This window comes from Mesoplodon mirus (genome assembly GCF_964341445.2).
Source record: "Mesoplodon mirus genome assembly, chromosome: 7".
Taxonomy (NCBI): domain Eukaryota; kingdom Metazoa; phylum Chordata; class Mammalia; order Artiodactyla; family Ziphiidae; genus Mesoplodon; species Mesoplodon mirus.
This window is the reverse complement of record NC_138983.1, coordinates 55,846,836-55,874,677: the sequence shown is the minus strand read 5'-3', so window position 1 is coordinate 55,874,677 and position 27,842 is coordinate 55,846,836. Positions and strand designations below refer to the sequence as shown.

Below are 27,842 nucleotides of genomic sequence, written 5' to 3'. Positions count from 1 at the left end.
CCTCCATTCAAGTAACACACAGGCGTTTATTTTCATTTTTTCAAAGTAGAAGTAGCTTCCCTCCCCCCTTATTATATAAGAAACATACTTACGGTCAAGTAAATCAAATATTACATACATTTTTAAAGTAGAAAGGGAAAATCACCCATAATCCTTCTCTTCAGAGATAAGTGCTCTCAAAATATGATTTCAAAGTTTTTGATATACACAAATATGTATGTTTTGATAGGGCTCTCTGGAGAGCCCATGGAGATTCCTTAATAACAGAAATTAAACAGAACAGTGGGAGGTTCCATCCTGGGATTTGTAGCTGGCCACATTTCATGTATTCCGCTGAAGCATGTGAAACTACTGATCCTCAGCTGTTTGTGACCTACAAGCACAGCAGTTTTATGTGGTTCACATCAATGTATGTGAAGCGTAGAATATCAGATCTGGTAGAGCCCTTAGAGACTTTCAACTATTTCAACTTTCATTTCACGGTGCGGAAGAAGGACAAGAGTCAGAGAGAGAAGTGTCTAGCCAGCTTATACACCACCCTGGTAGTAGAATCAGGACTGGTTCTCTTTCCACTGAATCAGGTACCCACCTCTTTTAATATGATAATCTTCTAGGTGTGATAATAATCTTCTAGAAGCAGATTTCAACTTGATATCAGAAAATTACTCACAGAATTCATTCAAAATGTTAGAGGCTGCCTTAGAGGTAGTGAAGTCCCCAGGGCTGGAGATGGGGCTGGGAAAGGCACTGGGATATGGGTGGAAGGGTACAGGGACCATGGAGCTAGTGAGGCTTAACAGTCAGGGCTCTGCACTTGCATGGCTCCTTCTTAAGATCTTAGGAGGGGGGCCCTAACAATGTATTAACATGGTGATACGTTTTTGTAATACTTGCAAAAACAAGATATTTTAAAATTCTTTTTCTTAAGGAGGGCCCCCCAGAATTATATAAGTTTCAGGCCTAGATCCACTCCTAGGTAGCACACAGTTTTGCAAAGCACTAGGCAAGGTGACCAGAGAACCTGGGTTCCAGTCATGGTACTGCTTTGGCCCAAATGGGCAGAATGGCACTTGCTCTGCTTCCCTCACAGGGGGTAAAATCACAAATGTTAAATGTGCTGAAAAACATAAAATGTGAAAAAATATAAATAAGTAACATAACTTAGATTTCCTGTCTGTGATATGGGATAATCATTGCTGCTTCTCATGGTCATTGAAGATAACACATCAAAAAAGTGTCCTCAGGGCATTTTCCTGTCTCATTTCCCTCTGCTACAACTTCCTCTTTTCCTTCCTCTAGCCCCTAGCCCCCAACACTCCGGCCACTAGAACACTCATTTGTCATTATATGTTGCCACTTTTATATATGTATACATATGTGTGTGTGTGTGTGTGTATATATATGTATGTATATATATATATATATATATATATATATACTTTTTTTTTTTTTTGCCACACTGAACGGCTCGTGGGATTTCAGTTCCCTGACCAGGGATTGAACCTAGGCCCTTGGCAGTGAGAGCATGGAGTCCTAACCACTGGACCACCAGGGAATTCCTGCCACTTTTATATACTTGTTCAAAGGGCTCCTACTGTCTATAAAGTCTATCTTTGCTGGAAAAAATCCTTATCCACAAGGCCTAGGTCTGCTAGATCCTCTCCTCCTTCCCTAATGATGACCTCCCTTAGTACTGTTTCTTGTTGATCTTACAGATTAGAACACTGAGGCCTGATGTAACACACAGCTGAGTTCTGGAGGCCCCACAAGATAATCCTCAGGAATCTTGATCTTCTGCCATCCCCGGCCTCTTAGCATTAGAGCATAGACACACGGTTCTTGATGTATACGTGATAGGGGTCACTGCGCTTATCCACTTTGCGGGAGCGGGTGTATCCCAGGATGAGGCTGCCCACAGTGGCAGCAAATAGGAACATGACGAAGAGAATGTACATGTAGGAGTTGTCATTGCGGCCAGGTAGGCTGGCCCGCCTCTCCTCAGTCAGGTTGTCTGACCCTGGCCGGCAGAGCAAGTTGCTGTGAAGAGTGGCATTTAGAGCCTTCAACACAGCATGCAGGCTCTCATACCAGGTCTCAGTCCCATTGGTGGTCTCCATAGCAACAGGGCTTCAGGTGGGGGAAGAATCGGAGGATGCTCTGGTAGTGACAGAAAAGAGAGAGGATGGCTTCTGTTACTTGTAGATTGAATGACCTTCCCACTCCTTCAGACCCCCGCTAAAATCCCAACATCACAGTTTATTCTAACTACTTGTTTACTTGTCTGTCTTCTCCACTAGACTGCCAGCCCAAGGAAGGCAGGGAATATGTCTGTTTTATTCACTGCTATGTATGAGCACTTATGACAGCACTCAGTAGGTGCTCAATAAATACTTGGGGAAGGAAGTCTTCCTTGACCATTGTAAGCATGCTGATCTATCCTTTCTTTGGGTTCTATAAGTCACTGAGCTTTAGGCTAGAAGGGCCTTAGGGATTATTTAGTGTAATTTCTTCCATTTTACACACAGGCCCAGAGAGAATAGTTGGCTTGCCCATGATCACAGAGAATACTGGAGGTAGAGCCGAGATAGAGCCCTGCTCTTCGACGGCCAGCTCAGAGCTCCTCTGGCCTCCACACCAGCTCTGGGGAGGACTGTGTGGCACAGTTAGAAGACATTCCTCAGAGCTCTCCCTCAGCACAGTTCTTTCTTATGCTCCACAGACACCATGGAGAAGATGTTTGGGGATGGCTTAGATTTCCCCCTACCTGGAGGCCAGAGGCTGGGTCATTTGACCTCTAAAGCATCCTAGGTCCCACTCTAGATATTCCTAGCTATTGAGGAGAAATTCTGTTGGAAAGGAGGTGGCTGGGGGAGCAGGGAAAGGCTGATAACCACTGCAGGCACTGGGCCTGAGGGTTTCGGAGTGAAAGGAATACTTAGTCCGGTTTGGGGTTTTACCCACCCCAGAGAGAAAAGACACTAGCACCTCAACTATCCTGCCTTCCAAAACAACGTCACTATGTACATGGCATATAACTGGTGAGAACAGATGTTCCTTTTCCTTCCTCTCAGAGATCCTTAGTCTACAATGTAGAAAAATAGCCAAAGGCAGCCTTGTATCCTAGTCTCTGGAAAAACATATGTCATTCCGTTAAACAAGGCTCCACGCTCACTTCCTTCAGGAAGCCTTTGTATGCTCCCAACATACTCCACAAGCTTTATCATCGTAGCCTTCCCTTTGCCCCAGCACTTACATATAAGGCAATGTGTGGCTGTCCTCTTGCTATTGATAAGGGTTATCAGCAGACCACATGCTCCTGGTCAGCAAGGCTGCGTCTCTCCTCCAAGTCTAGGGGACTACCCTAGTTCTCCTTCCCTCAGTGGTCTCCAGTAAAGATGGCCACTTTGGATTTCTCCATAGGCCAGGCACTCAGTGTTCGCTGACTGGTTCCAAAGCCCTCCTTTATCTAGGTAGAGCTGTTTAACACACTTGACTATTAACCATCACGTCTCTTCCCCGGAAAAGTTGACAGTTAGTTATGACCATGATAAATATTCATGAAGAACTCTATGAATGCAGAATTTGGGGGGAAGAATCAAAATAATACAGCAATAACCCAGGACTGGCCCACATTTTATGCAAGGCCTTGGGGCCCCCTGCCATCTAGTACTTGGGCAACCTTGTCTGGATGGAAAAGGGGAAGAGTTAAGATCCAGGAGGCATAGGTTCTCATCTACTATTCCACTTGTCAGGCAACAAATTTGTGCCTTCCTCTTTCGTCATATGGGCTAATGGAAAGTGGGAGCAGCACAATGAAATTAATGGCTCAGTGAATCACCTGGCCAGTCATCGTTTATGGAGGCCCACTCCTGGGCAGCCTTATTCTGGGAGCTCTAGGAGGCCAGTCCCTACACTCAGGGGCACATCACCAGCTCTTAATGTGGGAGACAATCTAGGAGCTCCTGGGACTTAAAGGAAGAAGGGATGAATTCTGAGCAGTGCTCAGAGAGTGTTCACAGTGATGGAAGAATTTGAGTTGGACCTTGAAGGATTCTTTGGAAGTAGAGAAGGCAAGGGAAGCAAACAGATGGACTAGAAAGCACACTTTGAAGAATGGAAAGTAGCATAAAGAGTGTAAGATGCGTGAAAGGATAAGATAGGATGTGGGATGGAGACATTGGCCCAAACCAGACCATAGAGGACCTTGAGTGCCAGGCTGAAGAGTTGGAACTTTATCCTGTAGGTGGAGAAAAACCATGGAATGATATTTTAAAAGGGGGTAAAATAATCAGATCTGTGCTTGGAAAGGACACTCTGGCTGCTATGTGGAGTGTGGAGTAAAGAGGGCAGGGATGGAGGCAGGGAGCCCAGTGATAAGTGAAATAGTCTGGGTTCAAGGTGCTGAGTCCTGAGCTGGGGCGGAGGGGATGACAAGGTGGGGGCGGGGACAGATAGAGGATGTGAGAGGCATTTGGGGGTGGGAATGGCTAAGGCAGTGGTTGCAGGAGGAAGGGGCCTCAGACAGTTTTATAAGCAGACAACAGACAGATGGCATAAGTGCGGGAAGAGCTCACTTTGAGGGAAATAAGTTTCTCGCCCTGTTTGCACTTCAGTTTCCTCATCTATCAAAAAAAAATATCACCAGGAGTTGTTGTTCAGTGGGTACAGAGTTTCAGTTTTGCAAGATGAAAAACATCTAGAGATCTGCTGCATAGCAATGTAAAGATAGTTAACACTACTGAGATGTACCATTAAAAATGTTAAGATGATAAATTTTATGTTGCTTTTTACCACATTAAAAATTTTTTTAATTAAAAAGAAAAAAAAAAGATTATTATCTCTGCTCTGCCCCCTGCCCCAGGCTTGCTTGAGCATATACTTTTATTATAGTGAAGAGGATTTTTAAAATACATTTTAATAAAAAACACAGTTTTCATTAAAATGAAAATCTGTTTTTCATTTTTGAGAAATACATATACACAGCAAAAAAAAAAGAAATTGAAGCAGTACGTACAATGAAAATGCAGTCTCTCTGTTTCCAATGGCCCAGGTTTCTTTCCCAGGGTAGTCACTGTCACCAGTTTTCTTAGATAGCCTTGCATGGGGGTTTGAACTGACAAGGCAGGCGGAGGGCCACCTCCATCTGGAAGACTCACCAAACAACAGCAAATTCACTGGCTCCTAGTCGGCTCTAGGAATCTCCCTGTGGGCGCCCTAAGGCTCCTCAGCCCCTCAGGATGTCCTGACATGTCTTCAGGATGTCCCTGGACACATCTGGGGTCTCAATATTGACTTTGGGAGCTGGGAATGCCCAGAGCTGGGTGGGGAGGGGACAGAAAAAGAAGGAACTAGACACACAGAAAAAACTTCAGAACAAGGGTGGATCGCCCGAGGCCAAGCCCCAAAGGTTGTGCAATAGCTGTGCTGTGGGTGCTGACACCCTGCAGCTTCCCCTCCCCTTCCTGCAGCAGCTGGATCAGGCCAACCTAGGGTTGCAGTTATAGGAACTGTGCCATGGCCAAGGGACATCTGATTGCTGTCCCCCTACTCCAGATTCACAATGTCTCATCTGGGTGACTTCATGAGAAACCTCAGTTCAACACATGAGCTGCTGCTCAGGGACCAGCTAAGAGTGCAGTCTAAAACATCCCCTTTCCCCAGGGTACTGGCATCTTAGCAGGAGCCTCTAAAAGGCTGAAAGGGCCTGAGACCCAAGGAAATGATGTGAGTGGCAGAATGGCAGCCAGCAATTGGGTTGCTATTTTACGTAGGAACAAATGATGTTACCAGTCAACCTATTTGGATAGACTGGGTATAAACATAGGCATGGCATCAACACTATCTGTACCATAGCTTTGTTGTGAAAATTAAAGAAGAAAAGTATGCAGTGCCTGGCACTAGACACTCCACAGATGTGGTGGTGGTTTTATTTGTGCAGAGCAGAGGCTGGCAGGGCCTTCAGAGTCCATCTAATCTAACCTCCCTCATTTTACAGTGAAAGAAATGAAAACCAAAGAGCTGTCTTGGTTCAGCTGCTACTTGTGTGACTTTGGGCATGTGACTTCCCTTTTCTGGGCCCCAGCTTCTGTCTGCATCTGTAAAATGAAAGGGTTTTACTATGTAATCTTATAAGGTCCTGATCAGCTCTAACATGAAGATACCACAAAACCATATGTGAGATTTGGGAGATTGGGTAGGCTGGTGGGAGAGGATTTGGGGGGCTCTCTAGAGTCCCTCAAATCACGAGATAGAGAAGACTGCAGATTCTTTCCTCACAGGTTAAGATGCTCCAGAGTCCCAGGACTGAGTTACACTTAGTATTCCAGCCTAGATAAACTGAAGGCCAAATTTGCTGACTTGTTCATTTTTCCTCTTTATAGCTCACCTGCCAGGGTGATCTAGCCTGGGGGAGACAGACTCTGTGTTAGAAAGTGGGGGTAGGGGGAAAGCGTCGGGGACAGGGTGGGCTCTGAGGTGGAGTTCAGTAAGAGGAGTAAAGGTTCACAAAACCATTCATTCCTCACACCCTCCTTCCAGTGCCTCTCTGGATAGACCTGGATGGATATTTGTAGTTCTCATGGAACGTGCAAAGGAGCCACAGTTGCATATCTTTAGAAGCTGGGTTGAGGTGGGATGGAGGACCTGTGTGCAAGGAGAGGCAGAGAGCTCATAAAGGGACAGCTTGGTTCTCTATGACCTGCCTCTGGGTCCCAAGTTGGGAATTGGCAGCTGGCGATGTGGGGAATTCTGTTCCTCTTTCTGAGCTCCTTGGCTTCCCTCTTCAAGACAGTCGCTGATTGTGAAGCTCTTTGGATGGGGAAGACAGAGCTCCTGCCTTGGAGAGTCCCTGACTTGAAACAAGAGATAATCATTTAGGAAGGGAGATGAACAGTGACTGAAAAGAGATTTTGAAGATCGTTTAGAATCTAGATTCTAGGCCAACCCCTCCATTTTGTAATTGAGAAAACTGAAGGTCAGAGAGGGGAAGTGACTAGTCCAAAATGACATGGCTAGTAAATGGCAGAGCTCTGATGAGAACCCAGGTCTTTGGCGTGCTGTTCAGGTGCTCTTTCCGCTACAAATGGCAATGTCTTCTGGCATCTGAGCTGCATATCACACCAAACACAGGCTCTTCATGTCCTGGGGCATCATCTCCTCTAAGTTCACCACTACTCCTTTTTCCTGTACTACAGATTCTTGCTAATCTTTTTTTTTTTTGGCCACACCACTAGTATGTGGGATCTTAGTTCCCTGACCAGCGATCGAACCCGCACCCCCTGGATTGGAAGCGCGGAGTCTTAACCACTGGACCTCCAGGGAAGTCGCTCTTGCCAATCTTAAGTGAGGATCCAGTAAGGGGAGAAGTTGGTAACTTTTGGAGGAGTTAACCTTCCTTTCTAGTCTTGCTCCCCATGGCCCTTTCTGCTCCAGACCTACTCCTGCTTTTCCATACAAGCCAGGTGCACTCTCTTCCTCCACACCCCGATGTCACTCTTTCCAGCACATTAACAGGTTTGCCCAAAATGTTCTTGACTTGAGCTCGCCTGGCCTCTTACTTGGGGATGGAGGCATAAAGCTGGGACCTGGAGGATGAACTGGGTATCTTAGTAAGGTTTTCTTTCAGGTTTCTCTGGGGAAAAGTGAAACGCCACCATCGGTTCTTTTGGTTTCCCTATGCTCTGTTTCAGCTACTCTTGCAGACTGAGTGTCTGAAGTGCTTGGAAATGTAGTAGAGAGGCAGGGGGAAAAGGCCACATAAAGCAAGTGGATCCAAGGACAACTCCTGGGAAAGCACAGTTTTGCCTCTGGCCCCTCTGGTGGTCTTATCACCACCATGGGCTGGTGGGAGAGGAACCTTAACTTATAGTTAGAAGGAGACACAGAAATAGAATCTGAGCTGGAAGGGATCTTAATAATCACGTCATTGGTGTAACCCCCTCATTCAACCAGTGGGAAAACCCACCCCACCCCAAGAGGAAATCACTTGCGCAAGGTCTCACAGCCTAGGAACTGGGACCAGAAACAGGTATCTCATCCACATTTCTTTCCACTATAAGTCCTCTGTTGCCTATAGGACGGTCTAACCTCCTGCGATTATCATTCAAGCTCCTTTGGATATGACCCTGCCTCCAGCCCCATCTCACCACAGCTCTCCTCACTGCCTGTGCCCCATGATACTGAGCTATAGGCCATTCCCCAAACGTTCCTTGCACTTGCACACCTCTTGCCTTTGCTCATGCTGTTTTCTTAGGCAGAAATACCCTTCCTCTTTTTTATCTGCCTAGTGAACTCCTACTCATCCTTCAAGACCCAGCTCCAGTATAACCTCTGTAGACCCTCTCCTGAGACACCATCTTCCCCACTCCCTAGCCAGTTAAGTCTCTTCTTGTCTGTTCCTAAAGTGCTTTTCATAAAACCCTATTAGAGCACTATGCTGTACTGAAATTGGGTGTGTATATCTGTATAAATTAGATATAGATATACTAAACTGTGCGCTGGGAGGTGTGAAGGTAGGGACCTGTGCCTCATACATTTCTTTAGAGAAGGCACTCAAGAATAGGTGGATAAATGTCTCTTCTTATTAGACTATTCCCCCCTGCACACACACATACGCATTCATGAAAACAGCTTACAGCACTTAAAAAGCAACTTCAGGGCTTCCCTGGTGGCGCAGTGGTTGAGAGTCCGCCTGCCGATGCAGGGGACACGGGTTCGTGCCCCGATCCCGGAAGATCCCACATGCCGCGGAGCGGCTGGGCCCGCGAGCCATGGCCGCGGAGCCTGTGTGTCCGGAGCCTGTGCTCCGCGACGGGAGAGGCCACAGCAGTGAGAGGCCCGCGTACAGCAAAAAAAAAAAAAAAAAAAAAAAAAAAAAAAAAAAAGCAACTTCAAGGGCAGGCCAAAACAGATTCTATTTGGTCTGGGGAAGGGGAAGCTCAAAGAAAAGACACCATCTCAGTCAGGTGGGCAAGTGAGTCAGGGGAGGAGGAATTCTAAGCCGCCTTTGGAAGCCCAGATATTCCCTGCACCGGAACCCCATTCAATCCAAAGGGCAAACATTCTTGGCCCCAAAACACCAGCAGCAGCTTAGCTGTGTACCCATCCAGGGGGCAGCCACACCCACCCACCTGCTGCACACACACAGTCCAACTCCCAGTCTCCCAGCCTCTAATCTTGCCTTTCAGGTATGCCTTTCATGGTTCCAATTCTTGGCTGTATGCTTGGCTATGTGACCTTGAGCACTGCATTTATGTTCTCTGAATCTCATCTGTGAGATGGGGATAATTACCCCAGTTCTGCTTGCCTCACACGGCAACTCGGGGAGACCAAGGGGGAAAGGTGTTTTAGAAATTGCGAGGTATTATGTAAACATAAGAGAGAATTATTGGGCAGCCTGGTCACCTGTTTCCTTTTCTGTTTCCCTATCTCCTCTGCCGCCCCCCAGTATTACCAAGAACAGCTATCCCTATGTCCCCTCTCCCCACCTTAGGTTCTCCTACCCTCAGAAGAAGCCAGGAGGTTCTTTATTACTTTTCTTGATTCTCAGACACACTTACCTCCTTCAGAAGCCTTCCTTGTTTCTCGTCCTCTCTGATCAGCCCTGTAATCTCTCTCCATTTAGGGGTACCATTCTGTAGTCCTGCTGGTGATAGAGAACACACCAGAGTTGGAGTCAAGAGACCTGCCCCTATTTTGTAGACATGTCTAGCCGTGTGTCTTGGTTAAGTCATTTCTCCACTCTGGGGCCTCATTCTGCCCATCAGTAAGATGGGATATCTTGTCTTGCCTCCCTCTTAGTAGGCATTTTGAGCATCCACCCATTCAGTTTATAGATAGAAATGTGTTTTGCAAAGTGTGGAGTGAGTGAAGGATGAAGGTTGTTTGTTCTCATCTTAAGGAGTCAAGAACATCTGAAGGCAGTTTCCTTGCCTCCAGCTTGGCTCTCCTCCATTCAGAGCGGGTAACTGGCTGGATGCCAGGAGATAAAGAGCAGCTAACACATTTACAATTCACTTTTGTAGCTGAAGTGGAATCAGTCCTGGGCTAGGAGTGAGGAGAATTGGGTTCTACTTCTGTCTGGTCCCTGGTGTGACCCTGGGTGAGCCATCTCCCCCCTGGGCCTCAGATTCCCCTTATGCAAACTGCTGAGGAGTGGGGAGGGGGGATAGGAGGAGACACTCTCCAAGGGCCCTCACACAGGGCTCTGAACTCCTGTACTTTCTAAACAAGAGACTCCCGGGTCCAGTCCCCTTCCCCCACATGCCATACGGAGTACATGGGCAACAGGACCAGGAGGCTCATTTTACATTTAGTGACCCAGGAAAAGAGCGCACAAAGCACAGAGCAGGTGGGCGATTGGCACAGGTTTACACAACCTGTAAACTAGAACTCAAGTCTCCTGACTCCCAGCCTAGATCTATGTTACTAGTACTAGAAGACGTCTAAGGGAGCTCCTAGGCTTTTCCCAGGACTGGGGCGCATAGGGCGAGGGGCACAATAAAGTAGCGAATGGGCAGGTCAACTCGAACGCTGAGCAAGCGGCTCCCTCCAAGCAAGAAGGCACACCGGGTCCCGGAGCGCCATTTCCGCGTGTGCTCGCGCTGCGGAGCCGCAGGTTGGTGGTTATATTGTGCGCTCGCATATCTGTGGATGTGGAAGGAGCTTGGGTGCCGCCGTCCCGGGGCCCGTGAGTGCCGACCTAAGCCCCCACGGTTTCCGGGCAAGGCGTGCCAGGAGCCCAGCTTCGCGCTCCCACGTGCGCCCCGGGATCCCTGTGGCTCTGTCCAGGGGAGGATAAGTATGTATCTGAGCCGCCCCCTACGTCGGGTCGGCGGTCTCCACGGAGGCGGATACACCCCTCATTTCTACCCCCGGCGCCGGCTCAGCCTTCCCGAGCCGGCGGGTGCGCCTTACCTGCCGGTCGGCAAGGCTTCCAGGGGCGCCGTCTGTTCGTTGGACACCTCGCCCTGGGCTCGCGGGTGCCCTGCACTGCGCCCCAAGGCGCTCCGCCAGCCCCCCGCTCGCAGCCCGCGGCCAGCACCGCCTGTGCCCCCTCCGCTCTGCGCTCCAACTCGCGCTCAACTGCCTTTTCCCTTCCTCAGGGCGTCCCCTCACCCGGCCCCGCCCGGCCCCTAACACACCCACTTCTCCCGGAGCTGGCTTCGGGCGCCTCCGCCCAGCTGCTTGGCCTCGCCCAGCTGCTTGGCCTCACCCAGCTGTGCACTGCGACCTCTCCATCCCCTGCAGCGCCTGCTTCCTGGACCTGAGACCGAATGTTCCTTGCTTCGCTTCAGCTTGCCCGGTCTGAGGAGGATCTCAGAAGAGCGTCGGGTGCTGGTGGAATCAGACCTTGCTCCTACGTGGTTGTATGGTGGTGGGCTGGTCACTGCTCCTCACTGGGCCATGGCTTCCTCGCTATAAAACGGGTACAGTTCCTGCATGCATTCTTCACAGGGTGATGGTTAGGGTCAGATGAGATCTTAGAATCCAAAATATTAAAGCCGGATAGTCACTGGAGAAATCATCTGATTCTAACACAAACCCTCTTTTCCAGACAGGATGCAGTTTGGGGAAGGGGCCCAGTTTGGGGAAGGGGACTTGCCCAAGCTCACTAAGGAGGTCACTGGCAGAGCTCAGACTCAGAATGCACTAGGCCACTCTCTCCCCTTAACCTCGGCCAATGTTTCATCCAAGTCTCAACAGTCCCTCACATGCCCAGACAACTGGTGTCCAGCCACACCACGCTGCTCCCTGTCCCTGAATACCCTTCACTTTCTGGCCACCAGGCCCTCACTCAAGCTGTTTCTTCCTTGCTGGGGACACTGCAGTTTCCAGAGAAGAGAAGCATCCAGGGACAGCTGGGAAATGAGAGCCAGGAGGCCATGGGCAAGGGAGTGGACAGTGGCAGGGAATAGCCTCTCAGGAACTCTGTGGGGAGTCCTTATCAGAGCCCTCTTTGCCAGCCTCCGGCCTTGGGATAGTTAATAACAAACTGAGGGGACTTCCCTGGTGGCACAGTGGTTAAGAATCTGCCTGCCAATGCAGGGGACACGGGTTCGATCCCTGGTCTGGGAAGATCCCACATGCCACGGAGCAACTAAGCCTGTGTGCCGCAACTACTGAGCCTGTGCTCTAGAGCCCGTGAGCCACAACTACTGAACCCACATGCCACAACTACTGAAGCCCTCATGCCTAGAGCCCGTGCTCCGCAACAAGAGAAGCCATGGCAATGAGAAGCCCATGCACTGCAGTAAACAGTAGCCCCCGCTTGGCACAACTGGAGAAAACCTGTGCGCAGCAATGAAGACCCAACGCAGCCAAAAATAAATAAATAAAATAAGTAAATTAAAAACAAAAAACAAAAAGCCGAGGCCAGCTCTGGCTCCCTTGCAAACAAAAATCTCTTCTAGGGCTTCTCTGGTGGCACAGTGGTTAAGAATCTGCCTGCCAATGCAGGGGACATGGGTTCGAGCCCTGTTCTGGGAAGATCCCACATGCCGTGGAGCAGCTAAGCCCGCACGCCACAACTACTGAGCCTGTGCTCTAGAGCCCGCGAGCTGCAACTGCTGAAGCCTGTGCGCCTAGAGCCTGTGCTCCACAACGAGAGGAGCCCCTGCAATGAGAAACCCATGCACCACAGCGAAGAGTAGCCCCCGCTCACCACAACTAGAGAAAACCCGCCCGCAACAATGAAGACCCAATGCAGCCAAAAATAAATTAATTAATTTTAAAAAAGAAAAGAATCAAAATTAAAATTTAAAAACAAAATCTGTTCTAGGTAGGACATCTGAGGCATATACCCTCAATCACAGAATCTCAGATTATATCTAAGAAGTGCTGTCATTTAAAAGAGACCTATCACATGGAGGGAATGTTGTACAAAATTGCTAATCTTCATCAAAACATGTTACTTCTGTCCCACTACTGGGCATATACCCTGAGAAAACCATAATTCAAAAAGAGTCATGTACCAGAATGTTCACTGCAGCTCTATTTACAATAGCCAGGACATGGAAGCAACCTAAGTGTCCATCGACAGATGAATGGATAAAGAAGATGTGGCACATATACACAATAGAATATTACTGAGCCATAAAAAGAAACAAAATTGAGTTATTTGTAGTGAGGTGGATGGACCTAGAGTCTGTCATACAGAGTGAAGTAAGTCAGAAAGAGAAAGACAAATACCATATGCTAACACATATATATGGAATTTAAGGGGAAAAAAATGTCATGAAGAACCTAGGGGTAAGACGGGAATAAAGACAAAGACCTACTAGAGAATGGACTTGAGGATATGGGGAGGGGGAAGGGTAAGCTGTGACAAAGTGAGAGAGTGGCATGGACATATATACACTGGCAAACGTAAAATAGATAGCTAGTGGGAAGCAGCCGCATAGCACAGGGAGATCAGCTTGGTGCTTTCTGATCACCTAGAGGGGTGGGATAGGGAGGGTGGGAGGGAGGGAGATACAAGAGGGAAGAGATATGGGAACATATGTATATGTATAACTGATTCACTTTGTTGTAAAGCAGAAACTAACACACATTGTAAAGCAATTATACTCCAATAAAGATGTTTAAAAAAACCCCAAACCAACCAAACAAAAAAAACACGTTACTTCTGTGTGACTTCCGTAGTTTCATATTTTGACCCAGCTACTTTTTTTTTTTTTTTTTTTTCTGTCTGGATATCATATCTCAGTGGAGTCATCCTGACTCTGAGCAGGCAGTCTCAAATTACAGTCCACCTAAGAATCACCTTGGCCTTTATTTTAAGTGAAGTAGACTTTTGGGTTCCACTCCAGAGGTTCTGATTCAGGAGATCTGGACTAGAGCCCAGAAATTAGCATTTAAAAAAAAAAAAAAAAAGCTGCTGGAGAGATTGTGATGCAAGTGGTTCTTGAGACCAGCCTTGAGGAAACAGCCATGGCTCAGTAAGCATTCCTTCCCACATCCTGCCAAGCCTTGCATCTAATCTATAGGACTGTTTATTACAGTTATGAAAAGTCACTATTTGTCCACCTCATCTACTAGATTGTGAGTTCTCTGAAGTTAGGGATTGTCTCTTGTCCTAATAAAATTTTGGAATCACAGTCGTAGAATCATACCACGTTAGAGTTCTAGAATCATTTAGTGATAGAACCTAAGTTGGAAGGACTCTTAGAGTTATCTAGTCAAATCCCTTACCCAAGAATTCCCTATATTTCTTTGTGTGTGTGTAATAGAGGCTTTATTGCTTATTAATTGTGTCATTCCATACAATTTTAAGTAAACAAACTTAGAAAATGATGATGGCAATATTGATGAGCATGTTCAACTGTTTTGTTTTTTTTTTTTTTTTTTTTTTTTTTTTATTTTTTTTAATTTATTTTATTTTATTTTTTTGCTTTATAACAAATTTAATCAGTTATACATATACATATGTTTCCATATCCCCTCCCTTTTGCGTCTCCCTCCCACCCTCCCTATCCCACCCCTCCAGGCGGTCACAAAGTACCGAGCTGATCTCCCTGTGCTATGCGGCTGCTTCCCACTAGCTATCTACCTCACGTTTGGTAGTGTATATATGTCCATGCCGCTCTTTCACTTTGTCACAGCTTACCCTTCCCCCTCCCCATATCCTCAAGTCCATTCTCTAGTAGGTCTGTGTCTTTATTCCTGTCTTACCCCTATGTTCTTCATGACATTTTTTTTTTCTTAAATTCCATATATATGTGTTAGCATACAGTATTTGTCTTTCTCTTTCTGACTTACTTCACTCTGTATGACAGACTCTAGGTCTATCCACCTCATTACAAATAGCTCAATTTCATTTCTTTTTATGGCTGAGTAATATTCCATTGTATATATGTGCCACATCTTCTTTATCCATTCATCCGATGATGGACACTTAGGTTGTTTCCATCTCCGGGCTATTGTAAATAGGGCTGCTATGAACATTTTGGTACATGTCTCTTTTTGAATTATGGTTTTCTCAGGGTATATGCCCAGTAGTGGGATTGCTGGGTCATATGGTAGTTCTATTTGTAGTTTTTTAAGGAACCTCCATACCGTTCTCCATAGCGGCTGTACCAATTCACATTCCCACCAGCAGTGCAAGAGTGTTCCCTTTTTTCCACACCCTCTCCAGCATTTATTGTTTCTAGATTTTTTGATGATGGCCATTCTGACTGGTGTGAGATGATATCTCATTGTAGTTTTGATTTGCATTTCTCTAATGAGTAAAGATGTTGAGCATCCTTTCATGTGTTTGTTGGCAGTCTGTATATCTTCTGTGGAGAAATGTCTATTTAGGTCTTCTGCCCATTTTTGGATTGGGTTGTTTGTTTTTTTGTTATTGAGCTGCATGAGCTGCTTATAAATTTTGGAGATTAATCCTTTGTCAGTTGCTTCATTTGCAAATATTTTCTCCCATTCTGAGGGTTGTCTTTTGGTCTTGTTTATGGTTTCCTTTGCTGTGCAAAAGCTTTTAAGTTTCATTAGGTCCCATGTGTTTATTTTTGTCTTTATTTCCATTTCTCTAGGAGGTGGGTCAAAAAGGATCTTGCTGTGATTTATGTCATAGAGTGTTCTGCCTATGTTTTCCTCTAAGAGTTTGATAGTGTCTGGCCTTACATTTAGGTCTTTAATCCATTTTGAGCTTATTTTTGTGTATGGTGTTAGGGAGTGATCTAATCTCATACTTTTACATGTCCCTATCCAGTTTTCCCAGCACCACTTATTGAAGAGACTGTCCTTTCTCCACTGTACATTCCTGCCTCCTTTATCAAAGATAAGGTGACCATATGTCCGTGGGTTTAACTCTGGGCTTTCTATCCTGTTCCATTGATCTATCTTTCTGTTTTTGTGCCAGTACCATACTGTCTTGATGACTGTAGCTTTGTAGTATAGTCTGAAGTCAGGGAGCCTGATTCCTCCAGCTCCATTTTTCGTTCTCAAGATTGCTTTGGCTATTCAGGGTCTTTTGTGTTTCCATACAAATTGTGAAATTTTTTGTTCTAGTTCTGTGAAAAATGCCAGTGGTAGTTTGATAGGGATTGCATTGAACCTGTAGATTGCTTTGGGTAGTAGAGTCATTTTCACAATGTTGATTCTTCCAATCCAAGAACATGGTACATCTCTCCATCTATTTGTATCATCTTTAATTTCTTTCATCAGTGTCTTATAATTTTCTGCATACAGGTCTTTTGTCTCCTTAGGTAGGTTTATTCCTAGATATTTTATTCTTTTTGTTGCAATGGTAAATGGGAGTGTTTCCTTGATTTCACTTTCAGATTTTTCATCATCAGTATATAGGAATGCCAGAGATTTCTGTGCATTAATTTTGTATCCTGCAACTTTACCAAATTCATTGATTAACTCTAGTAGTTTTCTGGTAGCATCTTTAGGATTCTCTATGTATAGTATCATGTCATCTGCAAACAGTGACAGCTTTACTTCTTCTTTTCCAATTTGGATTCCTTTTATTTCCTTTTCTTCTCTGATTGCTGTGGCTAAAACTTCCAAAACTAGGTTGAATAAGAGTGGTGAAAGTGGGCAACCTTGTCTAGTTCCTGATCTTAGTGGAAATGGTTTCAGTTTTTCACCATTGAGGACGATGCTGGCTGTGGGTTTGTCATATATGGCCTTTATTATGTTGAGGAAAGTTCCCTCTATGCCTACTTTCTGCAGGGTTTTTATCATAAATGGGTGTTGAATTTTGTCGAAAGCTTTCTCTGCATCTATTGAGATGATCATATGGTTTTTCTCCTTCAATTTGTTAATATGGTGTATCACGTTGATTGATTTGCGTATATTGAAGAATCCTTGCATTCCTGGAATAAACCCCACTTGATCATGGTGTATGATCCTTTTAATGTGCTGTTGGATTCTGTTTGCTAGTATTTTGTTGAGGATTTTTGCATCTATGTTCATCAGTGATATTGGCCTGTAGTTTTCTTTCTTTGTGACATCCTTGCCTGGTTTTGGTATCAAGGTGATGGTGGCCTCGTAGAATGAGTTTGGGAGTGTTCCTCCCTCTGCTATATTTTGGAAGAGTTTGAGAAGGATAGGTGTTAGCTCTTCTCTAAATGCTTGATAGAATTCGCCTGTGAAGCCATCTGGTCCTGGGCTTTTGTTTGTTGGAAGATTTTTTATCACAGTTTCAATTTCAGTGCTTGTGATTGGTCTGTTCATATTTTCTATTTCTTCCTGATTCAGTCTTGGCAGGTTGTGCATTTCTAAGAATTTGTCCATTTCTTCCAGGTTGTCCATTTTATTGGCATAGAGTTGCTTATAGTAATCTCTCATGATCTTTTGTATTTCTGTAGTGTCAGTTGTTACTTCTCCTTTTTCATTTCTAATTCTATTGATTTGAGTCTTCTCCCTTTTTTTCTTGATGAGTCTGGCTAATGGTTTATCAATTTTGTTTATCTTCTCAAAGAACCAGCTTTTAGTTTTATTGATCTTTGCAATCGTTTCCTTCATTTCTTTTTCATTTATTTCTGATCTGATTTTTATGATTTCTTTCCTTCTGCTAACTTTGGGATGTTTTTGTTCTTCTTTCTCTAATTGCTTTAGGTGCAAGGTTAGGTTGTTTATTCGAGATGTTTCCTGTTTCTTAAGGTGGGATTGTATTGCTATAAACTTCCCTCTTAGAACTGCTTTTGCTGCATCCCATAGGTTTTGGGTCGTCGTGTCTCCATTGTCATTTGTTTCTAGGTATTTTTTAATTTCCTCTTTGATTTCTTCAGTGATCACTTCGTTATTAAGTAGTGTATTGTTTAGCCTCCATGTGTTTGTATTTTTTACAGCTCTTTTCCTGTAATTGATATCTAGTCTCATAGCATTGTGGTCAGAAAAGATACTTGATACAATTTCAATTTTCTTAAATTTACCAAGGCTTGATTTGTGACCCAAGATATGATCTATCCTGGAGAATGTTCCATGAGCACTTGAGAAAAATGTGTATTCTGTTGTTTTTGGATGGAATGTCCTATAAATATCAATTAAGTCCATCTTGTTTAATGTATCATTTAAAGCTTGTGTTTCCTTATTTATTTTCATTTTGGATGATCTGTCCATTGGTGAAAGTGGGGTGTTAAAGTCCCCTACTATGATTGTGTTACTGTCGATTTCTCCTTTTATGGCTGTTAGTATTTGCCTTATGTATTGAGGTGCTCCTATGTTTGGTGCATAAATATTTACAATTGTTATATCTTCTTCTTGGATCGATCCCTTGATCATTATGTAGTGTCCTTCTTTGTCTCTTCTAGTAGTCCTTATTTTAAAGTCTATTTTGTCTGATATGAGAATTGCTACTCCAGCTTTCTTTTGGTTTCCATTTGCATGGAATATCTTTTTCCATCCCCTTACTTTCAGTCTGTATGTGTCTCTAGGTCTGAAGTGGGTCTCTTGTAGACAGCATATAGATGGGTCTTGTTTTTGTATCCATTCAGCCACTCTGTGTCTTTTGGTGGGAGCATTTAGTCCATTTACATTTAAGGTAATTATCGATATGTATGTTCCTATTCCCATTTTCTTAATTGTTTTGGGTTCATTATTGTAGGTCTTTTACTTCTGTTGTGTTTCTTGCCTAGAGAAGTTCCTTTAGCATTTGTTGTAAAGCTGGTTTGGTGGTGCTGAACTCTCTCAGCTTTTGCTTGTCTGTAAACGTTTTAATTTCTCCATCAAATCTGAATGAGATCCTTGCTGGGTAGAGTAATCTTGGTTGCAGGTTTTTCTCCTTCATCACTTTAAGTATGTCCTGCCACTCCCTTCTGGCTTGTAGAGTTTCTGCTGAGAGATCAGCTGTTATCCTGATGGGGATTCCCTTGTGTGTTATTTGTTGTTTTTGCCTTGCTGCTTTTAATATGATTTCTTTGTGTTTAATTTTTGACAGTTTGATTAATATGTGTCTTGGCGTATTTCTCCTTGGATTTATTCTGTATGGGACTCTCTGTGCCTCCTGGACTTGATTAACTATTTCCTTTCCCATATTAGGGAAGTTTTCAACTATAATCTCTTCAAATATTTTCTCAGTCCCTTTCTTTTTCTCTTCTTCTTCTGGAACCCCTATAATTCGAATGTTGGTGCGTTTAATGTTGTCCCAGAGGTCTCTGAGACTGTCCTCTGTTCTTTTCATTCTTTTTTGTTTATTTTGCTCTGCAGCAGTTATTTCCACTATTTTATCTTCCACCTCACTTATCCGTTCTTCTGCCTCAGTTATTCTGCTATTGATCCCATCTAGAGTATTTTTTATTTCATGTATTGTGTTTTTAATCGATGCTTGATTCATCTTTAGTTCTTCTAGGTCCTTGTTAACTGTTTCTTGCATTTTGTCTATTCTATTTCCAAGATTTTGGATCTGGGAAATAGAATCTTGGATCATCTTTACCATCATTATTCTGAATTCTTTTTCAGGTAGACTGCCTATTACCTCTTCATTTGTTAGGTCTGGTGGGTTTTTATCTTGCTCCTTCTCCTGCTGTGTGTTTTTCTGTCTTCTCATTTTGCTTATGTTACTGTGTTTGGGGTCTCCTTTTTGCAGGCTGCAGGTTCGTAGTTCCTGTTGTTTTTGGTGTCTGTCCCCAGTGGCTAAGGTTGGTTTAGTGGGTTGTGTAGGCTTCCTGGTGGAGGGGACTAGTGCCTGTGTTCTGGTGGATGAGGCTGGATCTTGTCTTTCTGGTGGGCAGGTCCACGTCTGGTGGTGTGTTTTGGGGTGTCTGTGGACTTTTTATGATTTTAGGCCACCTCTCTGCTAATGGGTGGCGTTGTGTTCCTGTCTTGCTAGTTGTTTGGCTCAGGGTGTCCAGCACTGTAGCCTGCTGGTCGTTGAGTGAAGCTGGGTGCTGGTGTTGAGATGGAGATCTCTGGAGGATTTTCGCCGTTTGATATTATGTGGAGCTGGGAGGTCTCTTGTGGACCAGTGTCCTGAAGTTGGCTCTCCCACCTCAGAGGCACAGCACTGACTCCTGGCTCCTCAATTTGGGATGATGTGTTGTCTATTCATGTATTCCGCAGATGCAGGGTACATCAAGTTGATTGTGGAGCTTTAATCCGCTGCTTCTGAGGCTGCTGGGAGAGGTTTCCCTTTCTCTTCTTTGTTCTCACAGCTCCTGGGTCTCAGCTTTGGATTTGGCCCCGCCTCTGCGTGTAGGTCGCCGGAGGGCGTCTGCTCTTCGCTCAGATAGGACAGGGTTAAAGGAGCAGCCTCTTCGGGGACTCTGGCTCACTCAGGCCGGGAGGGAGGGAGGGGCGCGGAGTGCGGGGCAAGCCTGCAGCGGCAGAGGTCGGCGTGACGTTGCACCAGCCCGAGGCGCGCCGTGCGTTCTCCCAGGGAAGCCGCCCCTGGATCCCGGGACCCCGGCAGTGGCGGGCTGCACAGGCTCCCGGAAGGGCGGTGTGGGCAGTGACCTGCGCTCGCACACAGGCTTCTTGGCGGCGGCAGCAGCAGGCCCAGCGTCCCACGCCTGTCACTGGGCTCCGCGCTTTCAGTCGCGACTCGCGCCCGTCCGTGGAGCCCCTTTAAGCAGCGCTCTTAATCCCCTCTCCTAGCGCACCAGGAAACCAAGAGGGAAGAAAAAGTCTCTTGCCTCTTCGGCAGCTCCAGAGTTTTCCCGGACTCCCTCCCGGCTAGCTGTGGCACATTAGCCCCCTTCAGGCTGAGTTCTCGCCGCCAGCCCCAGTCCTCTCCCTGCGCTCTGACCGAAGCCCGAGCCTCAGCTTCCAGCGCTGCACGCCCCGGCGGGCGAGCAGACAAGCCTTTCGGGCTGGTGAGTGCCGCTCGGCACCGATCCTCTGTGTGCGGATCTCTCCGCTTTGCCCTACCCAGGTATGTGGGGAGTTTCTTGCCTTTTGGGAGGTCTGGGGTCTTCTGCCAGCGTTCAGTAGGTGTTCTGTAGGAGTTGTTCCACGTGTAGCTGTATTTCTGGTGTATCCGTGGGGAGGAAGGTGATCTCCGCGTCTTACTCTTCCGCCATCTTACCCGGAAGTCAGTTCAACTGTTTTAATAAGGTAGTAAGAGGCACCACTGCCACCATCACCCCACCTCCGAAATTTGTACATTTCATATAAAAAGAGTAAAAATAGTTAATTGGCATTTAGCTAGCATTAGTTTTTGTAATCTATGAACCATGATAAGCCTGAACAATTACAGAATCTTCAGAGCAAAACAAACCATTTTCTTCCAGTAGCAAATGTAGCAGTTTCAATTTCTTTAAAAACACAAGCAAACAAATCAACATATTCCAATGGTCCTGAATTTTAATGTTTATATCATATTAATTCAAGAAATAAAATGTGATTCAGCATTTGAAAATGAGGCTGAACTTCTTCACCATAATTATACTTACTTCACAATTCAAATGATTTAACTGAAGCCAGGTTAGCCCAGTAAAAACCATGGTCACAACTCAACTGCTCTTTTGCTAAGGAAACTTCTTTAAAAGTTAGCTATTCTTTAAAAACTCAGACCCAAGCTGCATAACTGTGACTTGAGGAACCAACAATGAACCCTTCCAGATACCACTGCAGTAGTCCTATGTGGGGTTTTTTTGTTTTTGTTTTTATTTTTGGCTGCGTTGGGTCTTCGTTGCGGTGTGCGGGCCTCTCATTGTGGTGGCTTCTCTTGTTGCAGAGCACGGGCTCTAGGCATGCAGGCTTCAGTAGTTGCAGTGCGCAGGCTTCAGTAGTTGTGGCTCACGGGCTTTAGAGTTCAGGCTTAGTAATTGTGGCACACGGCTTAGTTGCTCCGCAGCATGTGGGATCTTCCCAGACCAGGGCTCGAGCCCATGTCCCCTGCATTGGCAGGCGGATTCCTAACCACTGCGCCACCAGGTAAGTCCATCCTATGTGTTCTTTTAGCTGGGGAGCACATACAGAATCACTGTGAATCACACATACAGATCAATAACTTCCTGGTAAAACTACACCAATAGTTTCCTCTGTTAATGATTAAAAAAAAAATAAGCATGTACTACAGTTCAGCAGTTGAAAGACTTCTAAGTCTATTATTTTAAAGATGCTGAGAAATACATTTGGATACTTGAAAAGAAGCAAGACTAGCATTGTGGTTTTATATTAAACCATTTAGAAGACCTCAGTTACAAACAACTAAAAATACATAAATAGGAATTTCTTTAAACCATTGTCTCTGACAATACAAAAATTAAATATTAAGGCATCCTTTACTCCCATCTATTTTGGTATATACAGCAAAGAGAAATGTTTTAAATAGAAACCAGCACTTCTATTCAAATGCTCTCTAATGTATTTGGCAGATTTGTTTTTATATTCTCCTGTTCAATGTTCCATTGAAAGCTCTTATAATTGAACATTGTGACCCAAACCAAGAGAAAAGTATAAACAGATATTCGTTTATTAAAAATAAGCAGTTCACCCTTGAAAAGTAAAAAGTAACTACAAACAATATTATGTATAAAATTCAAATACTAGTATTTAAATCTCTGAAGCAATTTATGCTTCAGTAATTAAGAGAAAGAAGAGATGAAGACTTCACTAAGATGAGAAGCCTATTGATATGGATCATGCTGTGGACTAATTGTTCACTCAGTGTTCTGCCCCACTGGGATGAGAGTTTGAGAAGGGCTTCATATTCCTTTAAAAAAATTACACCGGGGGCTTCCCTGGTGGCGCAGTGGTTGAGAGTCTGCCTGCCAATGCAGGGGACACATCCGGTCCGGGAAGATCCCACATGCCGCAGAGCGGCTGGGCCCGTGAGCCATGGCTGCTGAGCCTGCGCGCCCGGAGCCTGTGCTCCACAGCAGGAGAGGCCACAACAGTGAGAGGCCCGCGTACCGCAAAAAAAAAAAAAAAAATTACGCCAACTAGAATAAGATCATATGAGTTAACGTTGATTATTATTCCCCATATTTGTCCATTTACAGAACTCAATTGGCTTCATAAAGTATACTAATCAGTAACATTTTCACCTTTTATTAAGGTAAGTTTGTGAAAATAATTTAATACAACCAGATCTCCTCATGCACTTTCAGCTTAAAACATTTTTATGTAAGAAATATATCAAAAAAATCTGTTTTATAAAAAGCCACTTCAATACCAGAAAAGAGTAATAAAAGATTTTGAACCCAGTTTATTTTTTAAAAGATGCTCTTCCCATGTCTCAAATTCCAAGTGCTATTCATCATCTTTAAAGCCAGTTTTACTTAACTTCACCACATCAACCCAGTTCCATCCTCGAGGAAGCTCTCCTTTGTGATCTGCTTTATCTACCAACTTATGCTTCTGGGCTTTTTTTTTTTTTAATTCTCTATTTTAAAAAATATTTATTTATTTGGTTGCACTGGGTCTTAGTTGTGGCACACGGGATCTTCACTGTGGCTTGTGAACTCTTAGTTGCAGCATGCATGTGGGATCTAGTTCCCCGACCAGGGATCAAACCCGGGCGCCCTGCATTGGGAGCCCAGAGCCCTAGCCACTGGACCACCAGGGAAGTCCCCTAATTCTCTATTTTTTTAAATTGAAGTATAGTTGATTTACAATGTTGTGCTAATTTCTGCTGTACAGCGAAGTGACTCAGTTATACACATATATACATTCTTTTTTAAAATATTTTTTTCCATATGGTTTATCCCAGGAGATTGGATATAGTTCCTTGTGGGCTTTTGAAAGTTGTCTTTTTTGTCTTTTTTTCTCACTTGACGGGGCTGTATTAGGAATTTCAAACAAGATGATATTTCTTGTGGATGTCGTAGAATTAAGAGAGATGGTGATTCTCCATGAACTGCTGTTTATTGTCCTTCGCATATTCAAACAACATGTGGGTCATGGCGGTCCTTCCACTGCTTCCTGTAACTTGGCTGATATGCTCTGCTTTACAGCTGATGATATGGTGCTAAAAGATGCGTTCATAGATATGACTGGAGGTGTTTGAGGATATGTTTCTGTCCAGGAAATCTCTATGAAGAAGGCTTTGGGATCACCATTTTCTCCTATCTTATACTGAAATGAAGCTGGACTTAATTCCTGGAAACTTTTCATCTCCTTCATAAGTAGAATGTGGTGCCTCCAGTTCAATCTCCTGGTCCTTCTTGGCGCTCAGTGCACTGGTTGCAAGGCACCTCCCTTGGACTGCATTCAAGACAGCAAGAGAAAATGAGGGCAGTGGCTCCGAGGCCCATAGTGGTGGGAGGCACACCCTTCACAGGGCAGAGGAGAGTCATGCACGTGCCCCTGGCCCTTGGGCAGCATGAAACTGCTGGCTAGGGGCTGGCCTATATTTCATTTTTTTTTTTTTTTTTTTTTTTTTTGCGGTACGCGGGCCTCTCACTGCTGTGGCCTCTCCCATTGCGGAGCACAGGCTCCGGACGCGCAGGCTCAGCGGCCATGGCTCACGGGCCCAGCCGCTCCGTGGCATGTGGGATCTTCCTGGACCGGGGCACGAACCCGTGTCCCCTGCATTGGCAGGCAGACTCTCAACCACTGCGCCACCAGGGAAGCCCTATATTTCATTTTTGACAACAGATTCATCAGCTTCTCTTGCATACCTCTAGTGAAAAGGAGCTCATTGCCACCAAGGCATCTGAGGCTCTGATTGTTAGGATGTCCTCACATTTTGATAAATACTGCCTCCTATTGACTTCTACCCTTTGGTCCTTGTGCACAATGGAGACATCAAGTACACTCCTAATCTTTGTTCCCTTTTTCAGTCCTTCAAAAACTTAAGGCCTATCTTCCATTTCCCCTTCTCTGGAGTGAAGATGGGGCAGGAACCCTGTTAGGGAAGGCAGCTGGCCAAGGGGCCAATGGAAAGTGGGCCGAACTGCCTAATTTTCCCCAGCTGTGCCTTGCAGTCTTGCTATGAGGCTTAGATGGCCCAATGTGTGTAACATGCCAAGAGTGTGATGCACATGCTTAATAAATGGTAGCTTCTAGTGTTATTAGATGAGAAAAGGAAGGATGAAACAGAACTCCTCTCCTGGGGAAACCGTAGTCTGAGAAGGACCTTCAGGGAACTCTCTAATCCAGAGAGGTTGGGGACAAGGCCCTGGACCTTGAGATGGGGGATGCTGGAGTGAAGTGGGCCAACTGAAGGAGTCTGGGGAAAACTCATCTAGAGATACACCTCCTTCAAGTTTTGCTTAAATGCCACCTTTTTTGTGAGGCCTTTCCTGATCATCCTATTTACAAATCCTAATCCCTCCCTTCTCCTGCCCTCCCTTAAAGCCCTTCCCTGCCTTGTTTTCCAATCTGATCTACTTAACTTTAAAATATATATATATTTTGCTACTGTTGTTCTTGCTGCATCCCTCAACTGAAGCTCACAGCTCCTGTCTGTCAGCCCTATCTCAGACCTCTCTTCTTCTGTGGATTCCTGTAACCACCCCCTTTCCTCTCCCCTTCAGGCCTGGAGAGGTAATGGTGCCCAAATGTTTCAAGATCCAGGGTACTTCACAACCCCTTGTGGTTTCCCTACTCCCTGCCCACCTCTTTGAATAGAGCCTCCTCAAATTACTGATGTAACGTGGCCATCTGCTTCCCGCTGGACCTGGCTGATGCAGAAGGCCATTCTCCTACAGCCCCTTACACTTCCCTTGAACACAGCACTTACCATTCTGTGTTATAATTGTCTACTTTATTTGTTGATTCCACACCTTAGTGCTCCTTAAGGGCACTAAGCCGGCACTAAGTCTGCACAGAGTAGACCTTACTGAGAATTTGTTGAATAAATGAATGAATGAATAAAGGTAATGAAAGGAAAGGTCACTAGGAATTACATTATCAGGGAAAGCTTCCAAGAAGAGATAGAACCTGAGAGAGCCTGATGTTCTTTCAACCCCTCGGCCAGACCTCTCTCCTCTGAGCACTAGACTTCTATATCTAACTACCTACTTGACATCTCTGTTTGGTTAACATGTTGTGGCTGGAACTCGTGACTTCCTTCCCTGCTCCCTTCAGTTTTCTGTCTCCTGGTAAATGCAACCATCATCCATCCAATTCCCTGTTTGTTTTCTTCATAGGACTCAACCCCAACCCAGTCTTCTATTTATCTGTATATTGATTTGGGGTCTGCCTTTCCCATTAGACTGTAAGCGCTACAAGAAGACAGGCCAGGTGTATCTTTTTCGCCATAGAATACCCAGGATGTAACTCAATGTCTGTCTAGTAGGTGGGGGAGAAGCGTTGGGAGGTAGGACGAGCATGGATGATGTCTGTCGTCAACAGTCTCAGAAGCCTGGGTTACCAAGGAAAATAGAGCATGAATCACAGAGGAAGTTTAATGATCACATCAAGTAATTTTATTCCATTACTCATCAGGAGCCTGTGTCTGTGCTTCTGCAATCTTGTCTCCTCTTGGCCTGTCAGTTTAGCCCACAGAACGTTTGTCTTCTTGTTCTGAGCTTAACCATTCTCCTGCCCCTGCAGGCAGCAAAGAGCAGTGAAAAGAGCACTGGAAGACGTGCAGCAAGGTGTGGTGTCAGGAGACTGAAAATCTCAGTGGCCTCTTCTTCCTCACCCTCACACATGCTGTGTCCTGGGCAGCAAGGTGGAAGAGTGCTCAAGAACACACCTTCTGGGGTCCAACCGAGCTGGGTTTGAATCCTAGCCCTGCAATTATCAGCTGTGAGAACTTAACCTCACTGAGTCTTAGTTTCCTTATGTAGAATGGGGATTAAAAACAACTACATCTTATGGTTGTATGGATTAAAGTAAGATATTGTATTTAAAGTGCTTCACCTGATACCTGGCACATAGCAAGTGTTCCATAAAGAATAGCTATTGGGAACTCCCTGGTGGTCCAGTGGTTAGGATGCCATGCTTTCACTGCCGAGGGCACAGGTTCAATCCCTAGTCGGGGAACTAAGATCACGCAAGCAGCACAACATGGGGAAAAAAAATTAATAAGGGCATGTGTGTTCATGGTTGTATAAATATGGACTTTTGAATCTTATGGTTTAAACAATAAGGGCTATGGGAATGCAGAAGAATGTGGGTTCAGTGTGGACTAGGGTTTGCAGAGATGAGGGATGTATCAATCAGGAATCTTACGAAAACCCAGCTCAAACTGACTTAAGTAGAAAAGGGAATTTCTCAGCTCATAAAATTATAAAATCCTGACATATCTAGCTTCAGGTATGGCTGGATCCAGGAGCCCAGATGATGTCTTCAGGAAGCTGTCTCTGCTTTTCTCACTGATGCTCCATGCTCAGGCAGAATCCCATGTTGCGGTAACAAAATGACTGCCTGAATTCCATGCATACACTCTATTCTATGAATGAAACTGGTAGAAAGAGCTTCTTTCCCCCACAACCCTCCTGACAGAAGTCTTGGGTCAGACTCTTATTGTCCTGAAACGGACCCAGTGCCTATCCCAGTCACAGAAGCTGGTAGGGGGTGTGTCATCTCTATTCAAACCACATACACTTGGGTGGGGGAAATGGGTGGAGGGGGCAAAAGGTACAAACTTCCAGTTATAAAATAAATAAGCCAGGAATTCCCGGACTCTGTGCTTTCCCTGCTGTGGGCCCGGGTTTGATCCTTGGTCGGGGAACTAAGATGCCAGGAGCTGTGGGGCACGGCCATAAATGAATGAATGAATGAAATAAGCCATGAGGATGTAATGTACAGCATGGTGACTATAGTTAGTAATACTGGATTGCATGTTTGAGAGTTGCTAAAAGAATAAATCTTGGGCTGTGGAGTGGCCTCCCACGCCTGTACCAATGGTGGTGGCCTGCGAGGGTCACTTTTAGCAGGGGGGTGGAGGCGGAGGCGTTCTAGCTTTGCTAATGTAACTACACATTTACAGAGCTCTAAAACAGAGATGGATAAAACTGCCCTGCCCCGGGGAACGTAGGCACCACCTGTCTGGGAAGACC

At 45.2% G+C, this 27,842-nt stretch overlaps 1 protein-coding gene, 1 long non-coding RNA gene and 1 pseudogene across 7 annotated transcripts in view; 1 reads left to right on the top strand and 2 right to left on the bottom strand.

Moving 5' to 3' along the window:
- Nucleotides 1–27,842, top strand: part of LOC309807316 — a 92,644-nt gene that overhangs the window by 42,941 nt on the left and 21,861 nt on the right. The gene's annotated exons all lie outside the window — the stretch shown is intronic.
- On the bottom strand, nucleotides 26–11,072 carry KCNE3 (potassium voltage-gated channel subfamily E regulatory subunit 3). Of its 2 annotated transcripts, none has more exons than XM_082628761.1 (3): nucleotides 10,915–11,072; nucleotides 9,558–9,643; nucleotides 26–2,157 (listed from the first exon to the last, which is right to left on the bottom strand). In XM_082628761.1, the coding sequence occupies exon 3, from the start codon at nucleotides 2,115–2,117 to the stop codon at nucleotides 1,818–1,820; it is 300 nt and encodes a 99-aa protein (XP_082484887.1). In that variant the 5' UTR covers nucleotides 2,118–2,157; nucleotides 9,558–9,643; nucleotides 10,915–11,072; the 3' UTR covers nucleotides 26–1,817. The 2 variants fall into 2 exon arrangements, with proteins under 2 accessions (XP_082484887.1, XP_082484888.1); XM_082628762.1 differs by having other exon boundaries at nucleotides 9,558–9,640.
- Nucleotides 23,140–23,874, bottom strand: LOC309807580 (RWD domain-containing protein 4-like; annotated as a pseudogene). Its single transcript has 2 exons — nucleotides 23,620–23,874; nucleotides 23,140–23,247 (listed from the first exon to the last, which is right to left on the bottom strand). The product of its transcript is annotated as an RWD domain-containing protein 4-like (transcript).